This window comes from Myotis myotis, unplaced genomic scaffold (assembly GCF_014108235.1).
Source record: "Myotis myotis isolate mMyoMyo1 unplaced genomic scaffold, mMyoMyo1.p scaffold_m19_p_1, whole genome shotgun sequence".
Lineage (NCBI taxonomy): Eukaryota > Metazoa > Chordata > Mammalia > Chiroptera > Vespertilionidae > Myotis > Myotis myotis.
In genome coordinates this window covers 23,823,650-23,844,563 of record NW_023416313.1, presented here as the reverse complement: position 1 = coordinate 23,844,563, position 20,914 = coordinate 23,823,650, and the positions used below count along the sequence as shown (strand labels likewise).

The 20,914-nt window shown below is 40.9% G+C and overlaps 1 protein-coding gene and 1 long non-coding RNA gene across 3 annotated transcripts in view; both read right to left on the bottom strand.

The window, feature by feature from the left end:
- Positions 1-1,478: 1,478 nt before the first annotated feature.
- The window catches only part of KLF3 (Kruppel like factor 3), a 36,085-nt gene continuing 16,649 nt past the window's right edge, over positions 1,479-20,914 (bottom strand). For both annotated transcript variants that reach the window (XM_036331317.1, XM_036331325.1), the window contains exons 3-6: positions 13,145-13,631; positions 12,344-12,494; positions 7,110-7,270; positions 1,479-5,349 (exon numbers count right to left, since the gene is read on the bottom strand). In XM_036331317.1, the coding sequence (XP_036187210.1) occupies positions 5,168-5,349; positions 7,110-7,270; positions 12,344-12,494; positions 13,145-13,631 (981 nt within the window). In that variant the 3' untranslated portion in view covers positions 1,479-5,167. The remainder of the gene's footprint in view (positions 5,350-7,109; positions 7,271-12,343; positions 12,495-13,144; positions 13,632-20,914) is intronic.
- LOC118667620 lies at positions 7,504-12,149 on the bottom strand. The gene is made up of 3 exons (XR_004971346.1): positions 10,681-12,149; positions 8,656-8,733; positions 7,504-7,535 (listed from the first exon to the last, which is right to left on the bottom strand). It is a non-coding gene; the product is annotated as an uncharacterized LOC118667620 (long non-coding RNA).

Here is a 20,914-nt window from a genome sequence, read left to right as displayed (position 1 = left end):
CACTCTAGTCTTGAATAGCTTAACTTATACATCTATGTTTTTACTACCATCTGAACAGAGCCACTTCCTTTCTTTAATGCACACTAGAATTGATAGCTTGACCCCCAGCAAGGCTCCCAATCCCTTCTTCTTCAGCCCAACAGCATTTAAAATATTGGGCAATGATTATGAGTGTGTGTGTGTGTGTGTGTGTGTGTGTGTATGCACGCACTGAACATCCTTACTTTGTTCAACCACTCCTCAATAGTTTCTCATAAAATCTATGCTTGTCACATCTTCATCACGCACCTGGGCAGAATCCAGCTTTAACATACAATCTCCTAGGTTGGTCTCATTTTGAACTCAGCAAGGGTCATCTCTCTGGTATAGGAAGTATAATGTAAGCATTACAGCCAACCATCTACTAATCCAAGGCAATGTGCCTTTAGGACAGTGATGGTGAACCTTTTGAGCTCGGCATGTCAGCATTTAGAAAAACCCTAACTTAACTCTGGTGCCGTGTCACATATAGAAATTTTTTGATATTTGCAACCATAGTAAAACAAAGACTTATATTTTTGATATTTATTTTATATATTTAAATGCCATTTAACAAAATCAACCAAAACAATGAGTTCACGTGTCACCTCTGACACGTGTCATAGGTTCGCCATCACTGCTTTAGGACATAAGTTACATACAATACCTTTTTGAGCTTCTGGTCACGTATCTCAGTATAAAAGCAGTTTCCTGGGAAAGGCTGAGTTCAACCTTCTCCCAACCTCCTTCCAAGCCCCAGCCTGTGACGGCAAGTCACGTGGTAAGTGCCAGCCAGACATTATCTTGTATTTTACTAAGATGAACTTGGGGCTGGAGGAAGCTGCTTGAGATTGAACAAGCCAATATCTCAGTTACAGTTGCGTTTAGGGGGAGTGGGGGGTAGAGGGAAGGTAATTACATTTTGCTTTTAACAAAATAACTCTAAATCCTCATTAGAAACGAATTGTTCCTATGATGCTGCAGACACCGCAGTGTCCATGGACATGGCTTACTAAAAATGTTTATCCAGAATTACTCACTTTAATGCACCGTCTTTTGCCTGACTCACCTTTATCTTATTTAAAAAGCAAAGTATTTAACACATGCCTCTTAATACAAGGCACTGATGTTTTTTTTGGAAGCAGGTAAGGGTCATAAATAACTGACCATTCCAAGAATGCATTAGATGAGTTTGTAGATTTATGCCGGGTTGTCTGCAGGTTTATGGTTTGTGCTTAGATTTCCTGTTGCCATAATCAGAAATCCAGGGACAATGCTTTAGGGCTGAGTTAATTTCTTTAGTGCATCTTCCAATTAGATCTGTTTTTCTTTCCCTCCATCAACAATGATTGCCTATCAGAGGGATTTGCTTGGAAATTTCTGAGCAGGGTCTCTCACGTGTTACATTGCTAAGTTTTGTTCCTTGTGATCACTGCATCTATAGTAATCACATGATCACATTTAATATTCTGATGGTTTTATTAACAAGTATATAATACATATATTGCATACTGTATATAGTATATGAGGACTGTACAGTACAAATTTATGTTCACAGTTTGACATGACAAAATGTCATTACTGAATTCCCATTGGACTACAGAGTAGAAACAGAGAAGGTACATTAAACATTCACATCTTTAGTAAGAAAGATTACCAAAATGTTTCAGTATTTGCAAGTATACTAATGCATGCTAAAAACCTTTACCCATTCAGTCTTATTAGCTTATAAAATATATTACACTTTATTAAAAATTTCTGCATAGTTTATACAAGTATTAAAGTACTGTAAATGTAATAATCCTGCTATACTTGCAGGTATGGTTTAAGAGATGCTAAGCAGAAAGATTATTTTGACCCTCTAACACTAAGTACATATCAGCAAAAAAAAAAAAAAAAAAAAAAAGTGCTAGTATTTGTAAAACATAATATTGTAGCCCTCGTTTAATGCATGGAAAATGGCTTTGTAAATGTATTATTTCATAAGTGGATTTGCAATCATTTAGAAATTGTTAACCTTGACCAAGAAGAGAATAAATACCGCTCTGAGCAACTTCATGTATGACAGTGATTCCTTCAAGATGACAATATTTTCAAACCAATGGATTTACTTTAAAACTTTAGATCTTTGAGATTGTCTTTAAAACAATCTAACCAGGAAAGATGTGCAGATATACAGTATCAGCAATATACTAGTCTTTCAAATTCCACATTAGTGCAACACTGATAGTGCTGGTGAGTGTTTAATAGTGAAATATACACGTACATATGTAGTTCCCTGTAAATCTGTCCCAAGGCTCTCGAAGCTTCTGCATGTTTAGCATTTCGTTAGCTGAACGTAGCTATGCTGCTGACATTCTCCAAACAAGGCGCTTCAGAATGTTTAATGCCCATTTACGATGTAGATTCACATTTTAAAACTCTAACGTATGATGGATTCAGATTTAATTTTTCTGACACTTGGATAATAACTGAATAAATTCTGTAACAATTTATACACTAGCTCCATGCTTACAAATCATCCTCATCAACTTGAATATTGCAATTAAAATCGCCATTGATAGTAAGATGGCACATCACTAAAACCACACACTCAAGGGCATCTTATCTTATTTGAGGTCTCCCACAATAACAGCTATAAACGACTAAGAAACTAAATTTCTCAACTATGAAAGTAAGATACAAATATATATATATATATGTAAAAGGAAAATTTGGAGAGCCAATTGGTAACAAAAGTATGTAGACCAGCAAGGGAACAGAGAATGATGGCTTCTCTGGATGGTTCTTTCAGTTAAAATGGAACTTTGTTAATCAACTGTTAACATAATCTAAGCAAGCTAAGTATAATGTAATAGCCTCTGCAGGGTTTTGCTTGTACTTTTGAACAGAATTTTGATATGCCATAGCAAACATTAAATTTCATCAGAACCCATGAAGCTTTCTATTAATTGGACTCAGACTCAAAGCTCATTATAAGAAAGATCAACTCTACCCTTTCTCATCCCCCTTCCCACCTTCTGTGGTTAGAATATACATAAACTGGTTTTCTCCATCAAAACAAAAAAAAGTCCCTTGCATTCAAACTTAATTCTTCGGTGTGTTGTGGAAGAACCATTTCAAGAAATAAACACTTTGGCATGAATGTGACGAAGTATTTACAATACAGACAATACCTACTTTCCCAAGAGCTATTTTTTTAAATCCCTCAATTCATATCTTAGTTGCAACCAAACACACAACAACAAAGAAAAGGCCCAATTAGGATGTTTTAATATTCTAAATGAATTTTGCAGTGCTTAAAAAAAAAGTAAAAACCAAGTGCCAGATAACAAATTATTTTGCATTTCTGTACATTTCCTTTCAGTTGGTTCAGAGAGCTGTTGAGTGGGACCTCTAGGTGTGCAGTCCTTACAACTACTTTCATTGACACAGCGCCAAAGTAAGCTCCCCACACAATTCGCAGGCCTCCAGAATCACTTCTTCACTGATGCTTTGAAAACAGCGTATTCCTCCCAGTTCAAGTTGTACTGGATCCTGAGTTGTGGCTCAGACGAATCTTCAGGATGCCATTCTTCTCTTCTCCATCCTTTATGAAGGGGCACTTGGTCACATGTGCCCACTTTTGACCACCGTTGCCACTTTCTTCAAATTCAGAACCAAGGCATTTCTACATATGAATTATTTTTATTGGCATTTAGACTATGATGCTCAAAAGCCTACTTTTGAGAAATGTCCCCCAAATAACGGTGCTATTTGTCTTGAACATGAACACGAGTCATTTTCAGTTTGTTCTGACAGGATACTTGGTAGTGAGAGTGCCAGCTCCGACAGTAAACTTTGGGAATTGTTGAGCTACATCTATGAATCCCTGAACGGTGATTTTCTATTTTTTAGGAATCTGTCCCCCCCCAGTAAAGGTCTGTGTGCTTCACAACTATTTACAAATAGCGTCACTCAGGTCTTAATGAATCTACTTAGCAGATGCTTATCTGTGATATGTGTCATGAACATCAATGACAGCCAATTTGGCACCTTGTCACTCACACAGACTTTCTGTATGAAAGCTATGTGAGTAATTTGATATGGGAATATAATTACCACTCAACGTTTCCCTGTTTGCAAAAAGGCTCTCAGTAGGTTTGGTAAAGAAGGCCATTCAGACCCCCATCCAAAAGATTCTTCACCATTACTGGGCAAATATTTTTGTGGCGTCCCTACTCTCAATGCTTGATGATCTATATTAAGGACACTGTAGGACTGGAGGTCGGTACATGGGTAACCCCATCAGTATTTGGCTTTGCTGGACGGTCCTGCACAGTTGAATATGCAGAGACCGAAGTTCTAGGAACGCACTGCACAGCTAACCAAATGATGAAATCTCACTGAAAACCCCTGGCTGGCTTCCTCCTCTGCCCCCTTGCTCAATGCCCCTTTGCTCCAACTCCATGCGATGCAAATACAGCCTCCATCCCTTGAACTGACAGATCACCTCCCTACATCAACAACTCTAGCTTATCTTCCACTGGTGGCAAAGTCCTCCTTATTAGCTGCAGGCACGAAGGAGGGTAAAGGACTTAATGTCGATGAAGTGATAAATCCAACTTGACAAGCAAGATTGGTGAAGGATAATGGAAGAGCTGACTGTACTCGCCTGGAATCTTGCTGCCCTTCTAGCTGACCTGTGCAGGGGTCCACCCGTCTTTACTCGGTGCAGCACAAAATGCAACCACAGGGTTCAGAGGTGTGACTGTCTCTGGCAAGGACTAGCAGGCTGGATACTGTATTTCTAACACATTTACTTTTGACATTCTTTTGAGGAATACATGGACAAACCAACAACTGGTTCTGTTTGTTTACACGTTCCCTTGTTCTCATTACATTAAACTTATCTGTAAGAAGGGTTTGCTTAGCATCCCCGGAAAAAAAAAAGTGTTCACATTCTTTAGGTCTGACCCGTGGTAAGGAGGGAGGATTAGAGAATATTTACTACTGACCATATGGAAGTTTGACTGATATAAATTCAGAGATTCAGACCAGCTGAATCAAAATTAAAATGTACATGTAAAAAATGAGTTAGACAACGGGAGGGAGGACAGAGAGAGCTGGGCGAGTGGGGAGCCGCGTGCTGAGGCGGAGACGGAGACATTCAAACTAGCATGTGGCGTTTCCTATGTAGGGCAAGGTGGTCAGAACGGGAGAAGCTGCGGTCACAGTCCGGACACTGGAAAGGTTTGATTCCAGTGTGTTTTCGGAAATGTCTTGTTAGTTCATCAGACCGAGCAAACTTCCATGTGCATCCTTCCCACGTACATTTGTAAGGTTTTTCTCCTGCAAAAAGAAAGTGAAAAGAGCTTATTCTATTATTTTTTTTCTGATAGAAAAAGACTGATAATTAGTAAAGGCAGTAATATTCAAATGTCTGAGCTAAAGCTCTTGACATATATTATTTCCAAGGTATGTTTATCCATTTGTCCCTCAGTAACAGTATCTTATAAACCACTACAGGACAAGCAAGAAAACATTAATTCTCTTTAAAAAAAAAAAAAAAAATCTGAAGTCTCTATCAACTGAAATATCTGTTGGAGATTTCAACATCTTAGCTTTTGTTTAATGGATAATAACTATGCCTAAGTATAATGCTTTAATCCGGAAGTACTAACACTATAGTGATGCCTCCCCACCCTGTTACAGCCGGGTGTCTCCCACCCCTCCTGTGGGGTAAGGGTCATTTGCAGGTGAGGACAGAAGACCCTTGTGAGAACACCCTAGGGAGAGCCATCAGGAAGACCCTCACAAATGAAAAGGCTGTTAATGGCTATCTTCCATGTTTAAATTAGTAAAAATAGGTAATGGGCACCACTAACTAATTTCTATCCCTTGTTCTCTAGAAACCTTATAGACTACCATTCCTTGGCACTTCAATGAGATATTCAGAATTTGTATTCTCTGCTTTGCAGCACAGAATATAAATGCTAAGAGGTATTTTGCCCACATCTGAATTGTTACACAAACATTCAATTTGGTCTTTTTAATCTCAGGCTGGAATCGGGTAGCATCCACCTCAGGGTTGTCCCATTAATCTCCTGGAGATGCTTTTACGAATCTATTTGACATAGGTTTGGTGATTGGGTGTTCCTCTAAATGCAAGCTGTAGGTAGGTTGATTTTCCCTGGCTTCCTCTCCCAGAATTCAATGAAAAACTCACTTCCACTGTGCTAGACACTTTCCTGCCCTTTTTTTTCTCCAAATACCAGAGTCTTCTGTTTAAATATTCCTCATAAGAATGACTCATAAGAATAAAAAAAATAATCTACATCCTGAGTTAAGAACAATGTATACAGAGGCGAATCCCTATCACACTAGAATTTCATACTGAAGAGTCTGAGGTTGGGTCAGATGTGACCTATAGTAAACATTAATCACCAGTACTTACTACAATTAATCGGATTGTTTACAACATTTTCACACAATTTCCTTAAGATACTTTGCTACAAAATGTTGAAGAGCCCATGGAACAATTTCATGTTTTCTTCACCTATACAACAATTTTCATAAGATCTGGCTGCACACTCTGTATTCGAGACTGGGCACGATGGAAAATATTCTAGAACAAATATGGCAGGCAATCACATAGACGTTCCCTCAGTTTTAGAAGCGAGGATTTACCCAAATTCAGCTTCTATAAACTGCTGCATTTATTTGTTCTGCGTAAAGAGCTGATTTTTACTATTGTGAACTTGATGTACATTTGCCATAGAAGAGCCCATAGGAAGACCACATCCTGGTGAAATCGGCCCACAGTTAAGAGCACTCTCCCCTCTGTTCCACCGGAGGATCCATCCCCTTCTCTCTCCTTCATTGCAGAGTGCAGAACGACAAGTGATTGACCTTCCTACAGCGATGACCTTGAATCTATTCTACTTATTACAAAAGTAAATCATAACAAAATACTTCATCTATCATGACAGAGACATCTATAAATGACTATGGTAACTTTCAGATGCCTGAAAAAAATTCATTATAATAACCTCTGACTTAACCTTGTAGTCTAATTCTTAGGAAGAAAGTGAGTCTTATATTTCTGATACCTGTATGTGTTCTTCTGTGTGCTTTCAAGTGAGAGCTTTTAGTGTACACTTTGTTGCATCCGTCATAATCACATCTGTGTATCCTTCGCTTCCTTTGGGTGTCTGGAGATTCCACAGGTAAAGGTCTCTTCCCCGGCTGTACTATGACTGAAGGGTGATTCCTGTGAAAGGCAACGTTAAATGCAAAATGTTGAGTGGAAGGCTCTTCCTTTTCTTTACTCTATCAAAAGCATTAACAACACTGGGCAAAAACAAACAAAACCCAACGAAATAAACAAAAAGAAATTAGCTCATCAACCCAAGAAGCACTGCTATATTCATTCAACAAACATTGAGTGAGCACCTACCATAAGCCAGGCACTGTGCTTGGCACCGGGACACAAAGATGAATAAAAACAGGGTTCCTGCCCTCGAGGAGCTCACACTCTAGGGGGAGACAGACATGTAGATAAGTAATGACAGTAAGAAGAGTTAGGTGCTACGCTGCAGGGAGGTGCAAAGTGCTAGGAGTCTCTTTGCCTCAATAAAAATTTGCCTGTTTATAGAATGTTGTGGCCCTAGGTAATGCTGGACACTCTACTACTATTCACAGGCCATCCTTACTTTTATTTATTGTTCTTTAGGGAAAGGTCAGATTCCTAAGTCTCAGGCAACCACACTGTAGGTCAGCCCTCTCAGGGACCCCTGACATTCTCCCTACCTCCCTGATTGCTCTCACCCAGACTCATATCCTGCATTTGCATAAATCAAATCATGTTAAACATCATTACTGTGGACTTCTTTTTCAGAAAGGTAGTTGGAGAGAAAAGGCAGATGGGAAAGAGCTGGGAAAGGTCTGTAGTTTTCCCAGACTTCTGCTGATTAATGTTAATTAAAATTTCTAACCCATTCATTCATTTTAACCCATTCATTTGCTTTCCTAATGACCAACTACCTGAAACATTACAAAGTTATGTAGTTGGCCTCCAACTATAACAAAAGACTTTTCTTTTAAATTTGAACCTAATTCTGGGCCGGTGGGGCTCAGTGGTTGAGCGTCAACCTATGAACCAGGTTATGGTTCAATTCCTGGTCAGGGCACATGCCCAAGTTGTGATCTTGAGCCCCAGTGTGGCATGGAGAAGGCAGCCAATTAATGATTCGCTCTCATCATTGATGTTTCTACCTCTCTCTCCCTCTCCCTTCCTCTCTGAAATCAATAAAAAAAAATGTATTTTTAAAAATTTGAACCTAAAGTTCTTAAGATGTTCCACATAACATATGAATGTTTTACACAAGTGTGCAAAGGGAGAAAAAAGATTGGTGAGAAGGAAAAAAGGAACTTAATGAGATTTAAAAAAAAGATAATAAAATTTAATTATATAAATCAAAAGGGAATCCGTGAAATGAAACTTGATTTTTTATCTTGGTTAAAATTTAAATACATGTCTTTTATCAGTAACTTTTTCAGGCATGCTAGGAAGCAACTAGAAGAAAATCAAAGCTGTATTTAAATGACCTCACATTTTCTCACTTTTATTATTAGCAAAGACAACTGTCACTTTACCTTCCTATCCTGATCCTTAGAGGGGCGATACAGAAAAACAAATGGCCAAGTTTAAATACATAGAAAAGTGAACATGACCTAGTGAGGGGGGAAAAAGACAAGACTTAAATTTTATAAATATACAGAGAAAATAGAGAAGTGAGAAGTTTATGAACAGATATAGTTTTTTTTTTTTTATCAATTTAAAATTCTTCAATAAAAAGGAAAAGGTTATCAGTTTATTTTTAACTTTCAACTTTAATCCCACTGATTGAAAATGTTTCATCTTCACTAAGAGACCTTCAGGAAATAAAATTCTGAGGAAAAAAATGATTAAATGTATCTCATATGCTCTGGGATACTGAAAAGAGTATTAGATGATTTTAGAAGTCTCTCCCAATTGTTAGATTTTATGGGTTGCGAATCAGCCTAATCGTTTCTGTGCAGTAGTTAAGGAATGTGTTTTCCAGTTGCTTGTTGTGTGCATAAAGGTATGCTAAAGAGCTGTGTGCTCCAGCTTAAGTCCCAGCTGACAGTCCCGCTCTGGAGCAGATAGCCCCTGGGACCCTGGGACCCTGGGACCCTGGGACCCTGGGGGCAAGGTGTTGATATCCACTCTGTGGAATGGGGAGGATGATACGATCTCGGAAGGTGGTTGTGAGTAATGTACACAAAGCATTTAAGAACAATACGTGGCCCTGCCGGAGTGGCTCAGTGGTTAAATGTTGTCCTGTGTACGGAAAGGTTGCCTGTTTGATTCCAGGCCAGGGCCCATGCCTGGGTTTTCGGTTCAGTCCCTGGTTGAGGCACATACAGAAGGCAACCAATTAATGTTTCTCTCTTCCTCTTCTCCCTGCCCCTCTCTCTAAAGTAAAAAATATTTTTTTTTTAAAAAAAGAGAACAATATCTGTTCCAGATGTAAATCTACTCAACGGTAGCTGTTCATAATTCAAGGTTCTGAAATCTATTTGTAAATGTAGCCCCTACATTGTTTAATTTCATGAAGCGTGTTGTTTTGTTCTTTTAATGTCTCCACACCGGATCAGGAAATCTCTATACCAGCTAACATCTACCTCGAAAGGCACCACCATTCTGAGGGTGGTGAGCAGCCCCATCTCTAAAGAGCCAGATGTTAGTACAGGCTGAGGCTAGAGATCAGGATCTTGGGATCTCACCCTTCTTGGCCTCCTCACTACTCATTTTAAAAGAGGCCGTTTGGGAACATTACAACCAAGGAGTTAGAACAGCTATTAAATATCGGAGACCTGGTCATTGCTTTGAGCTAAGCCGACCTCTCAAGTTTGCTACCAATCATATATACAACTAAATGGAACAACCTGATCCTTAAGCTGTTTGATTTTTTCTTCTTAAGCTGTTTGTTATACATTCTCACACATGCAAATATACAGCAGAAGCAATCTGATATACACTTGAGTGCCTTTACAAGTAATTGTAGAGCAAGTAGCTCTATGGTCAAGCAAATGGATTTCAAAGCTGTGTTTTGAAGTCTGCCTCTAAAGAAAGGTTTTCTTGAGGCAAATATTGGGGCTGCCTCATCATAATGCTACTAGACGCTTGGTTTCCAATGATTCCTTCCTGGCTAGCTGGTTTCCTATGGGGGCTGCTACTGGGCACACTCCAAGACATTACTTAATCACATCTGTGAGAAAATCACTTGGAGAGTACATGTCCCAGTTGTGGCTAATCTGTTGAGTTTTTTGAGAAGCAAAATGCATTCTTAGGTCAGCATTAGACTAAGCATCTTGCTCATTAATCATTAAAAGCCATCCAGCTTGAGATTATCCAAAGAACATTACTTAAAATAAGAAAGAAGAGAAAAAGTATTTTATCTTCAGCAGCATTCAGGGCACAGCTTATTGCTTTCAAATACCATAATGCTTCACACTGTAATTCATAATAACCTGGGCTTTGGAATAACCCCTTTCAGTCAATGGATCGCTCCCTATGGGGGCAATTGGCTTTAGAGCATCTTTTCCATCATCTGTGTAGGAACAATTACAAGTGCAAGTCATATTGCCAGTTACCTTGCCAGAGACACCTGTCATCATAAATAAAAGCAGCAGTGCAGCCTACACGATGTATCCGTTTTGGATCGTTTGTTTTCTCCTTTCACTCGAGTGCATGCGCAGATGCAATCAGCTAGATATGGGTTAAAAATGGCAGGAAGAGCCCTCATCCGGGTGCAGGAGATCAAGCCCAGGCCCCTCTTGCTGTGAACAGTGTGATTACAGGCGAGTTATCTAATGTCTGGCTCCTCAGTTCTCCATTTCCTGTCTCCCATATGCTTGTTATGGGAGAATAAAAGTTGGAAAAGTTTCCTTTGGAGGTGGAGGGGATGCAATTTTGAAAAGCAGTAATGTACAAGTCCATCAGACACTCTATTATCAATGTGGCTGGGCAAGAAAATTCATTCTCCACCTACCAGCAAGTATATGACAACAACAGAAATTGACTGTGATTTGGTTCACTGGGCAATTAATACATGAGCTACTATAAGGGCATCTACTTGGGTTGAATGTGGATACAATGATAATATTTGGAATTCCAGTAAAATCAGAGAATTCATATTCTGTTGCAGAATTATTAACTGTTTAGGGGAGAGGGGTGGAGAAGATCAAGTAGCCAGGTGGGCAGAACATGTGTTTAAGTTGGAGAAAAGTGATTTGGGAGGCAATTGTTGCCTCAGTACTAAGAAGCTGGCCACTAAATCCAATGTGAAAAGCACCAGAACACAAGACAATTAGAGTAAGAAAAATAATTATGGCCAATAATGAAAATAGAGAGGAAAGAGGCAACAAGATTAAGCGATTAGCCCGAAGTCATACATATGGTAGGGAGTGGAGCTGGGATCCAAGATGTCAGACCCAAAGGCCAGTTTCTGAACTACTTCAAACACAGCTTCCAGCGTCATCACTGGTAAGCTTCAAGGTTACCTACAGTGGCAATCCCATCAGTGGTATTATTTAACCTGCGTGTGGCACTGTCATATTACAGCAAGTTAGATGTAAAACAAACCACCGTTCAGGTATTTGGTTGCTGACCAACACAGCCTGAACTTTCCCCTCCATGGCAGTCCCAAAGCAGACGGAACATTCTAGGGGCAGGCAGGATTTAAGCGACTAGAGAATAAGCTGTGTCATGGCTGGGCTTCTCTGAGCTACATGGTCAATTTCTGTTGCCACCACTTGTTTACAGGACTTATTTGGGAGTGACTTTCTTGGGCTTGTGGTTGGCCTGAAGATTTTAATGCAAGACATTCCTCATCCTGGAGACAGGAGACTCTATTGGAAGTGACAAGTAGGAGTACAACATGGGTCCATATGGAGTTTTCATGATTCAACCGTGAATATTTAGAACACCAGATTCAATCCACGGTGGGATTAAGATTCTGGAAAAACTATGTGTGGAGTCTGGAAGAGGGAACAAATAAGATAAAAACAATATGTGTGGTAAGGTGGCAAAATCATGGGTGACCAACTCAGTGGTAACTGGAACTCATTGTCATAATGCTGTCCGTGTAACAGAGCATTGTTTTTGGAGAGATCCCCTCATCTTGCCCCGTGGCTGCCACATGCTACAGGGCATTCCTGGCGATCCACACACCACACCTTGGAAGCTTGGGCTTCCATTCCAGGTCCCGAGATGCATGCTGCTACCCAAATGCTGGGTAGACCTAAATATACTTACTCTTGCAACAATGCTTGCGGGGGGGACACTGAGTTCATTAAAGGGGGTGACATTTCTTCAGGATAATAATCTGTCCTCTGTGGTTCGATCCCCGGTTCTATTTTAATTTTTTTCTGTAATATAGGCTTCTCATATGATTCAATTACAGGTACTAAAAAAATAAAAATAGAAAAGTCACTGTGTGTACAATATACCAACTTCAGCTTGTAAAAAAGCTTATTGCACAGGGTCCCATCTATAACACTGATGTGTGACTATTTATCTGCCTTTGGCAAATCAGAGCAGCAATGAATCTGAGGGGGTTCTTGTTTCTCTGGCCCATTATTTTGCCAGTAAGCAGTGTACCTAGGAAACTGGACTTTTAAAGACACCAGCCCCCAAATGATTCTTCCTTATGACTTTTTATTATCTCCTTTTAACCCGTCTTCTGACCATGACCACTCTAATAAAGAAGGTGCTTTTAATAGCCCTGAGTAATCACCATGATCTAAAGGTATTTATTAAATGCCTCTTTGCACCTAGAACCGTATTGGCATTCCAAGAAGCAAAATGTAAAGTCAAGATTCTTGCCAGCCCAAAGTTGACAATTATATAGTGAAAGTAATCATTTCATAGCTTTAAACAGACAGCCTGATTCTTGGGAGCTCTTCCAGTATCAACACTTTAAGGCAAAAAACACACACACAAAAGGAAATGCCTCAGGCAGACTCTAACTGGGATATTTCCTTTGAAGAGCTTGGCTCTGCTTTCTTCACCCTCCCCAGGCTGTCTGGTGAAGACACTGGAGATTCTGAAATTTACCTTGCATGCTACTGTTCGAGTTTTCCATCTCCTCGGACAAGGACACCATGAGCGGCTGCTGGAGGTGACTGGTGTACATGAAGGGGACGGGCTGCACCACGACGGGCTGTATGACCGGCAGGATCCCCGGGCTCCGAATTCCGTGCCTGGACAGGGCAGCGGCCATCACTGGCGGCATGGACAGCGGCATGCTGAAGGGCTGCACTCCCGGGGGCGGGGGTGAGTACTTTTTCATGGGCGGGCTGGACGATGGCATGCTCAACCCGGGCGAGGCTCTCCGGTGCGAGGACTGGAACTTCAGTGAGGAAGGAGAATTCCCAGCCGAGGGCGGTGAACTCCGCTTGTTGACGGTCAGGTCCACCGGCTCCATCTGCATCCCGTGCGACAGGACCTCCGGGGTCTGAAAGAACTTGTCGGCTAATGGTGTGGAGTAGATGACTCCATACTTGCTGGGCTTTATGGACTCCATGTAATTAGATGGGTATGACTATTGGAAAGGAAAAAACAACATGGGAACCGCCAAATAAGTACATTTGCTTCAAACACAAATTAAGGTGCAAAATTCTTACCAACAACAGGTTACGAAACAGAAGCCTATGGGCTTTAAGCATTGGGAGTCAGCATTGGGGTTCACCAAGAACCAGCCAAGCCAAGTAACCTCGTTGCTTTTCTGATGGAGCTTCTTAACTGGCAGCAAATGCCCTCTCTGGCTTTAGTGTGTACCCCAGCGGCAGGGCACTGAACATTTCTCATGATACGCTTTTTATAACATGAAGAAATAGAGCTGCATGTGGGCTGGAGCCGCTGACGAATCCATGCCTGGGACATCCAACAGCCCTGATTTGCCCGGGACTATCTTGGTTTTAGTATTAAAGTCCTACGACCTAGGAAATGCCTCAGTCTCAGGCAAACCAGGATGGCCAGTCACCCTACTCGCCTAACACTGAAGGCCGCCCACATTAGGGTAACTATGTCCTTGGCCCCAACTTGTTCAATGGTCTATGCACAGTTTGAATGAGGGTGTAGAAGATGACCCGACTTAAACATTTGTGGATGACACAGAACTGTAAGAAACAGCTAATATAATATGACTCAAATCAGGCCCCCTGATGCTCGAAATGAGGGAGGCCCAGTGTTCTCTACATCTTGCTCCCCACTCTCAAAAGCTAAGCTAAGAAGATATTGGAAGAGAGACAAAATGGTTTGTTTCCTCCCAAATCTATGATCTGTTCTACAACTGACCTACTTTACCTTCAAATACCCTTCTCTCTTCTAATATCAGGATGACCTAACTCATCTACCAGCTTTAAATATAAATAGGTCACAACAGCTGCATATTCTGGTTCATGTTCTTGGCCATGGAGCTCACTAAAATTGCTCCGTTCCTTAAGTGTAATTTAAAAATGAGTACTTGCTGTAGAATGCTTTAAAAAATTAAACACCAGCCATTTTCTATACATGCAGGCATTTTAGGGAAATTTTTAATAACCACATGTATAGTCCTCCTGCAGAAAATTACTCGTATTTGAATCTTTTACAGTGAAAGTGATAAGCAATATACTGTGCCTCTCTTCCAGCTCTTTTAAAAACATTTTATTTATTTATTGTGTTTTAGAGAGAGGAAGAGAGGAAGGGAGGGGGAAGGAGAGAGAGAGTGTTGTTTTTGTTGTTCACTTACTTATGCATTCATTGATTGAGTATTGTATGTGCCCTGACTGGGGATTGAACCCACAACCTTGGTGTATCAGTCTTCCAGCTCTTAAATCCTATGTGTTTATGATTCTGAGGCAATACTAGCTCCTGATTCAACTGAGAAAACCCACCAATGGGGACCTGTACTTAAATGACTGAATGCACTGTTAATTTCTAAGCCTCCCCAGACCCTCCAGTGGCCACTATTGTGAGTTACAAGTCATTGTGGGATAGCAGTGGTTTTTGACGGGGCTTATGACAGAGATCCCACCCTTTCCTCTCCAGGTCTTGCTGGACGGGCTCTCTACCTGGCTATGCATCAGAATCACTTGTGCTGTTTTGAAATGCAGACGCCTGGCCTCGACTGCAGGCTGACCGGACCGAGCATGGAGTATCAGGGGATAGGTCCTAGGCAGTATTTTCAGTTCATTGGATTTTGATCTTTTGAAGTTTCTCATCTTTAAGATTAAGTACTTTGTTCTTTCGTCCTTTCTTTATCCATATCATCATAATCTGTATGGTCTAGAACCGTGGTCGGCAAACTGCGGCTCGAGAGCCACACGTGGCTCTTTGGCCCCTTGAGTATGGCTCTTCGTAAGCCTTAGGAGTACCCTAATTAAGTTAATAACAGTGTACCTACCTATATAGTTTAAGTTTAAAAAATGTGGCTCTCAAAAGAAATTTCAATCGTTGTACTGTTGATATTTGGCTCTGTTGACTAATGAGTTTGCCGACCACTGGCCTAGAACAGTGATGCCTGCGGCCTGGCACCCGGTGAACATACAGTGCTTTAAAATAGGCGTTTATTTAAATGCATACGAAAAAACTTTTTTTTTTTTACAGTAGTGATATAATGTTCCCTGTTAAAAAATTATGTTAACAAAAGCAATTCTATAAAAGAGGGCAAGAAATATTACTAACTAAATATTAGCAGTACAGGTGCCATCAGGATATGGCAAAGCTCCTCCTAGAAGGTTGTGAGGCTAAAATCACAATTGGATTCAACGAGGTAGCCTATGCCTGAGCTTAAACACCCTGCAGCCCTATGGTTCCCTTCTCTTTTCTCATACAAGGAGTGCACTAAATGGGCTTTGATCCTCCTAATCAGGGCTTCACAAATTCACTGGGGATCTTGTTAAACTGTAGATTCTCAATGACTGGGAGGTGGCAGAAGGTGCACAGACCGCCTTTTGAATGGCACGGCTCTCAATAACAGATATAGAATAAAAATACTAATTTTTAGTATTAAAATCTGGTATATCACTTAAAAACAATTTAAAAAGGGGAGGGAAGAATATGCATTAATAAATCTGCTTAAAAGCAAAGACATGAAGGAAATAAAATCAGGAAATCTAAAATATATAAATGTTGTTTTTAAAAACAGCTTTGAGTTAATGTATAGAGAATCAAATGAAGAAAAGACTATTTCTAACTTTCTTCAGCCCCAGGCACCCCACAAGTTGTGAGGGCTCCAAACATACAGCAATATTAACATTAAATATATTTCAATTGAAATATTGAAAGAGGCACAAGACTCACTAACAAAAAAAATATTACAAACTGTGTACAATGAGGGTTTAAGGAAGTAATTAAACACGGGGGGTGGGGGGAGGATGTCCCCTGGTTCTAAAGTTTAATCTGCTTTACATATAATTCTCTAAAGTGCAGAAGCTCTGATACTAGAAACAAAAAGTCAGGAGATGGGAGGCAGCATTAGTTGTCTCTACTCACCAAAATGTAGCTTCTCCCTTACTGTCAGCCCTATTCTTCCAAGAGCTCCCTATGACCTAGATTTTAACGCCAAGTTATTGGCAGCTCAATGGGAAGCAAAACGAGGACACGCTTTTATTGCTGTCGTTGCTGGATTTTTCTATCTGTGGGTGAGTTTAAGGAAAGTAGGAATTGAGGACCCGGGAGATTGGCAAAGTCAATAATATTCCCAGGTTTCTCACGCCATAAAGGAAAAGAGACAGCCATACAGAAAGCCAAGTATTCTAAACACGATGCAGTTTTGCTGCGCGTCTGCTCTCCAGCGAATGACCCCTGTGCCCTACGCTGACTGCTGACTGCGGTGTGGTGTTTGTGAGGCCACAGGGCTAAAAGTAAGGAGACACCTTTGGGCACACAGCGGAGCACAGGAGTAACTCTTTCCAGCCCGGCCGCCTCCCGAAAGGGTGAAGAAATGCGGCTCCTCAAACTGCCTCACTAGCACATTTCCTAGCAATGTCGATCAGAGCCTTCGGATTACTGGGTGGAGCGCACAAGCTCCTGCCATCAGCTCATAACAACCCGGTGCCCCACAGTGGAAGGACTGATGCGGGGTTTGCTCCGGGTGTGCACACCCTGGCAAACAGTTGCTCCCTTTCTGTTCCAGACCATTCCTGTCTTCTAACTAAGCAATGCAAATAGGCGTGGCCGCCCGGGCCCCTAATCCGAATCAGAGGCAAGTGTGAAAAGCGCCTGTGGCCACTGAAGGACATCCAATGCCACCCTCCCCTCCCCCTTCCACATGCTCAGAGCCAAGGAGGCTCCGTGTGCTGGAGCCCAGCAGCCTGAAGACAGAGCTCACGCAAGGGATTCTCCCCCTCCTTCCATCCGGGGGTGGTACTGGCTTTACTTTTCGAAAAGGGTTGGTTTGGGACACTTTTCCAAAGCTATCACTTTATACTCAAGTGAGAATTTCAATAGTTCCTTATTTTATTGGGAATACTTTTGGTGAGGTTTCCATTACAAGGGAGTTAAAGTGGATAAAGTCTCTATTTCACTATTCATGAATACGAAAAAGAAGTGAACATCCGTGACAGGGTGATGGCAAGTCAAAGGAATCTTCATACGAAGGGTGGGGCTCCCAGGGCAGAAAGGTGTGGTGCGTGCATAAACACACGCTCTGGAAACTGCAAATGTCATGCCTCTCTATGCAAACACAAGCAGAAAGCTCCCTTTCTACCAGGCGCGGGAGAGCCGTGAACAGTTCCTGCTGGAACAGAGCAGAGGAGCTGTTAAGTGCTTCTCAGTCTGTCAGGAGTCTGTTAGATAACAATTTTCATTTAAAAAAAAAAAGAAAAAGAAATGTACTTTCTTCAAAAGTAACCTTCCTGTAGGAACAGAGTAAGAAAGAATACTTTTTAAAAATTTGTTTTCTTGCTCATCTCCTGAGTTAAATTCTTTAACTTTCTTTGGAAATGAATGGGTAAAAACAATTCCTTCACATGCACATTTTACATTCATTCACATGACGTCTACGGTTTATAAATTATAATCTCCAATTTTACAAATAATAATAATAATAATAATTTTAAAAAAAGGCTCAGGCAGCTGCTGGCAGTTTTGCGAACTTTGCATTGAGAGTAAGTAGCAGAGACCCAGGCACAGACCTGAGCAGGCAGGGTCTCCTCTCCTGATTCTTGTACCTTCTAATAAGACAGTATCAAACCCTAACCAGTTTGGCTCAGTGGATACAGCATCGGCCTGCAGACTCAAGGGTCCTAGGTTCGATTCCGGTCAAGGGCATGTACCTTGGTTGCGGGCACATCCCCAGTAGGGGGTGTGCAGAAGGCAGCTGATCGATGTTTCTCTCTCATCGATGTTTCTAGCTCTCTATCCCTCTCCCTTCCTCTCTATAAAAAAATCAATAAAATATGTTAAAAAACAAAAAGACAGTATCAAGCCTGACTATTGCCTCAAAGCACAGGATGGTAGGAAGGCTTATATGCGGTAAGTGAGAGATGGCATTTCCTCACTTTCTCTAAATTATAGCAAAATACCAAATAGGCAGATTGCTTCTGCTATGCTCCCATTTTAAGAAAAAGGGGGGCAGGGAGGGAAGATAAATCACCATAAGATATTTTTATTCTATGTGGAATTAAAACAAAATTCCTCTTACAAATTATTCTATACTGCCTTAATGTTTAAAACATAGACTTGAATAACCAAAGACTTCAACTTTCAGATCAAAGATGGAACTAAGGAGGAAAAAAAAAAGGAATAAAAAAATAAGAAATTAGGTTTCATACACTCCACCTACAAAGGCAGGAGAGATAAAATTTGAAGATTTAAGAGTAAAAACAGTCTGGATGGCGTGGCTCAGTGGTTGAACCTCGACCTATGAACAGGAGATCATGACTCGATTCCCTGTCAGGGCACGTGCCTGGGTTGAAGGTTGCAGGTTTGATCCCCAGTGGGGGGGCATGCAGGAGGCAGCTGACCAATGATTCTCTCTCATTGTTGATGTTTCTCTCTCTCTCTCCCTCTCCCTTCCTCTCTGAAATCAATAAAAATATATATTTTTTAAAAGAGTGAAAACAAAAGCTTATTTCATTTTGTTAAGAAAATAATCACAGCACCCTAGTCTCCAAATTTTTCAGTTAACTGGGTTTCACTGAATTAAAAAGGAACTTCACTGTAAGGACAGACACTAACTGTTGGTGAAACAAACTAATTTCTGTGAGAGTTGGCTGAAGTTGCAAACTCGAGCATGAAGGAGAAAATGACCATTATTTGCAAAAACACTTCTATATATTCTAGGTTCATGTATTAATCTTCAAGTGCATTTTACTTCCTGTTTTCAGTTAGGTGCGTTTTCTTGCACTTAATTACATCATAACTAACTTAGCAATGCGCAGTTTCATTCTTAGCTTGAAATTAGGCTCTGGAGCCCTCCTATTTCCATGCTTGCTTAAAAGCACTGGAAGTACAGTGAATAGTAAAATGCGTCATTGATGGTTCTGCATCATTTAGAAAACTAATCATACTCTCCGGTACTAAAAACCTATTCATATTTCAAGGATATAATTAATGGGAGAAATTTTACACCTTAATTTTCCTCCAATGTGACCATGCCACAGTTGGGGGAAGGGTTGAGGAATGCGATGACAGCACTGAATAACATCAGAAGTCAGTTCGCTGTTTTGATTAATAAAATTCTTACTGCCCAGTTTTCATATTCAGACACTCAGTTATCCAGTTATTATGCTGGAATGTAAATGTTATTTCCTTAAAGCCACTCTGACTTAACTTTTCATTGCACCCAGTGATAAACACTTCACTGGCTTCGTAACAGCCATGGCAACTCAGTTCCAAGGGCCCCTGACTGACCCCCGTGTGTTGTATAAACATTTCTGGCAGGAACCTCCACAGCCCATGCATAAGGATGATCTAATTTTGCAAGCGTGTCATTACCAACCTTCTCATATGCAACTCAGGCCAAGTTTTCCCCCTCGTGAATATTTTTCAAGCCCGTGAAAGGAAAGAGCAAGACAGAGTGAGAGAATTGCCTTCTTACTTCATATTTGCTAAACCAGATCCCCTCAAGTCTAAGCCCCTCCCTGCTTTGCAGTGGGACACACCTTCCTGTTGTCACCCAGGTCCCATAAACACTTGGACTAATTACTAGTCTCCCGGTGGCCCAAAAGCAGCATCTAGAAGATTCCAGCCCACAGAGGGGCCAGCTGAGCACTAGGTGCTGAAAAAGACGAGGAACACAATTCCCGCCCACCCAGACTCTTCCAAGTGAAATAAAATTCCTCCTCCCCGCCAAGTTCTTTCTTTCACTAGCTTCTCTCCAGGCATCTCTCACACAGTCATAGCTCCATATCGCTGTTGTCATAGTTTTTCAAGCAAACCATTTTATTCTTAATACACTTTTTTTTACATGTAAAAGGACTGAGTGGTTGTTATTTTATTTTCATCTTTTAAATCAGCTCTATGGAACACACCCTAAACACTATGAGAGCCAATGAATATCTTTTTCTTCCACTATTAAAAGAAGGAAAACCTCCAACATGTTTGAGAAATTCTTCTATATAATAAGGGTGGTGATCTTGAGTAAAAAAAACACCTCTAAGTCACCTGTATCATATTCTTGATGCTGATTTCTTTTAGGTACATTCAGATATTGCTTCCTCACCATGGTAAACACTGCCCACAGGTTTTGAAAAATAATGTCCCTGAGTAGGGGGCCGGGCTGAGCAGCTGGCCCTGGAGGGAGGCCACAACTTGACCACCATCTATGATGCCTCTTAGGCCTGCATCTCGGCTCTGTGCAGCGTGGAGCTACAGCCCTTGGACGAGACAGCCTTA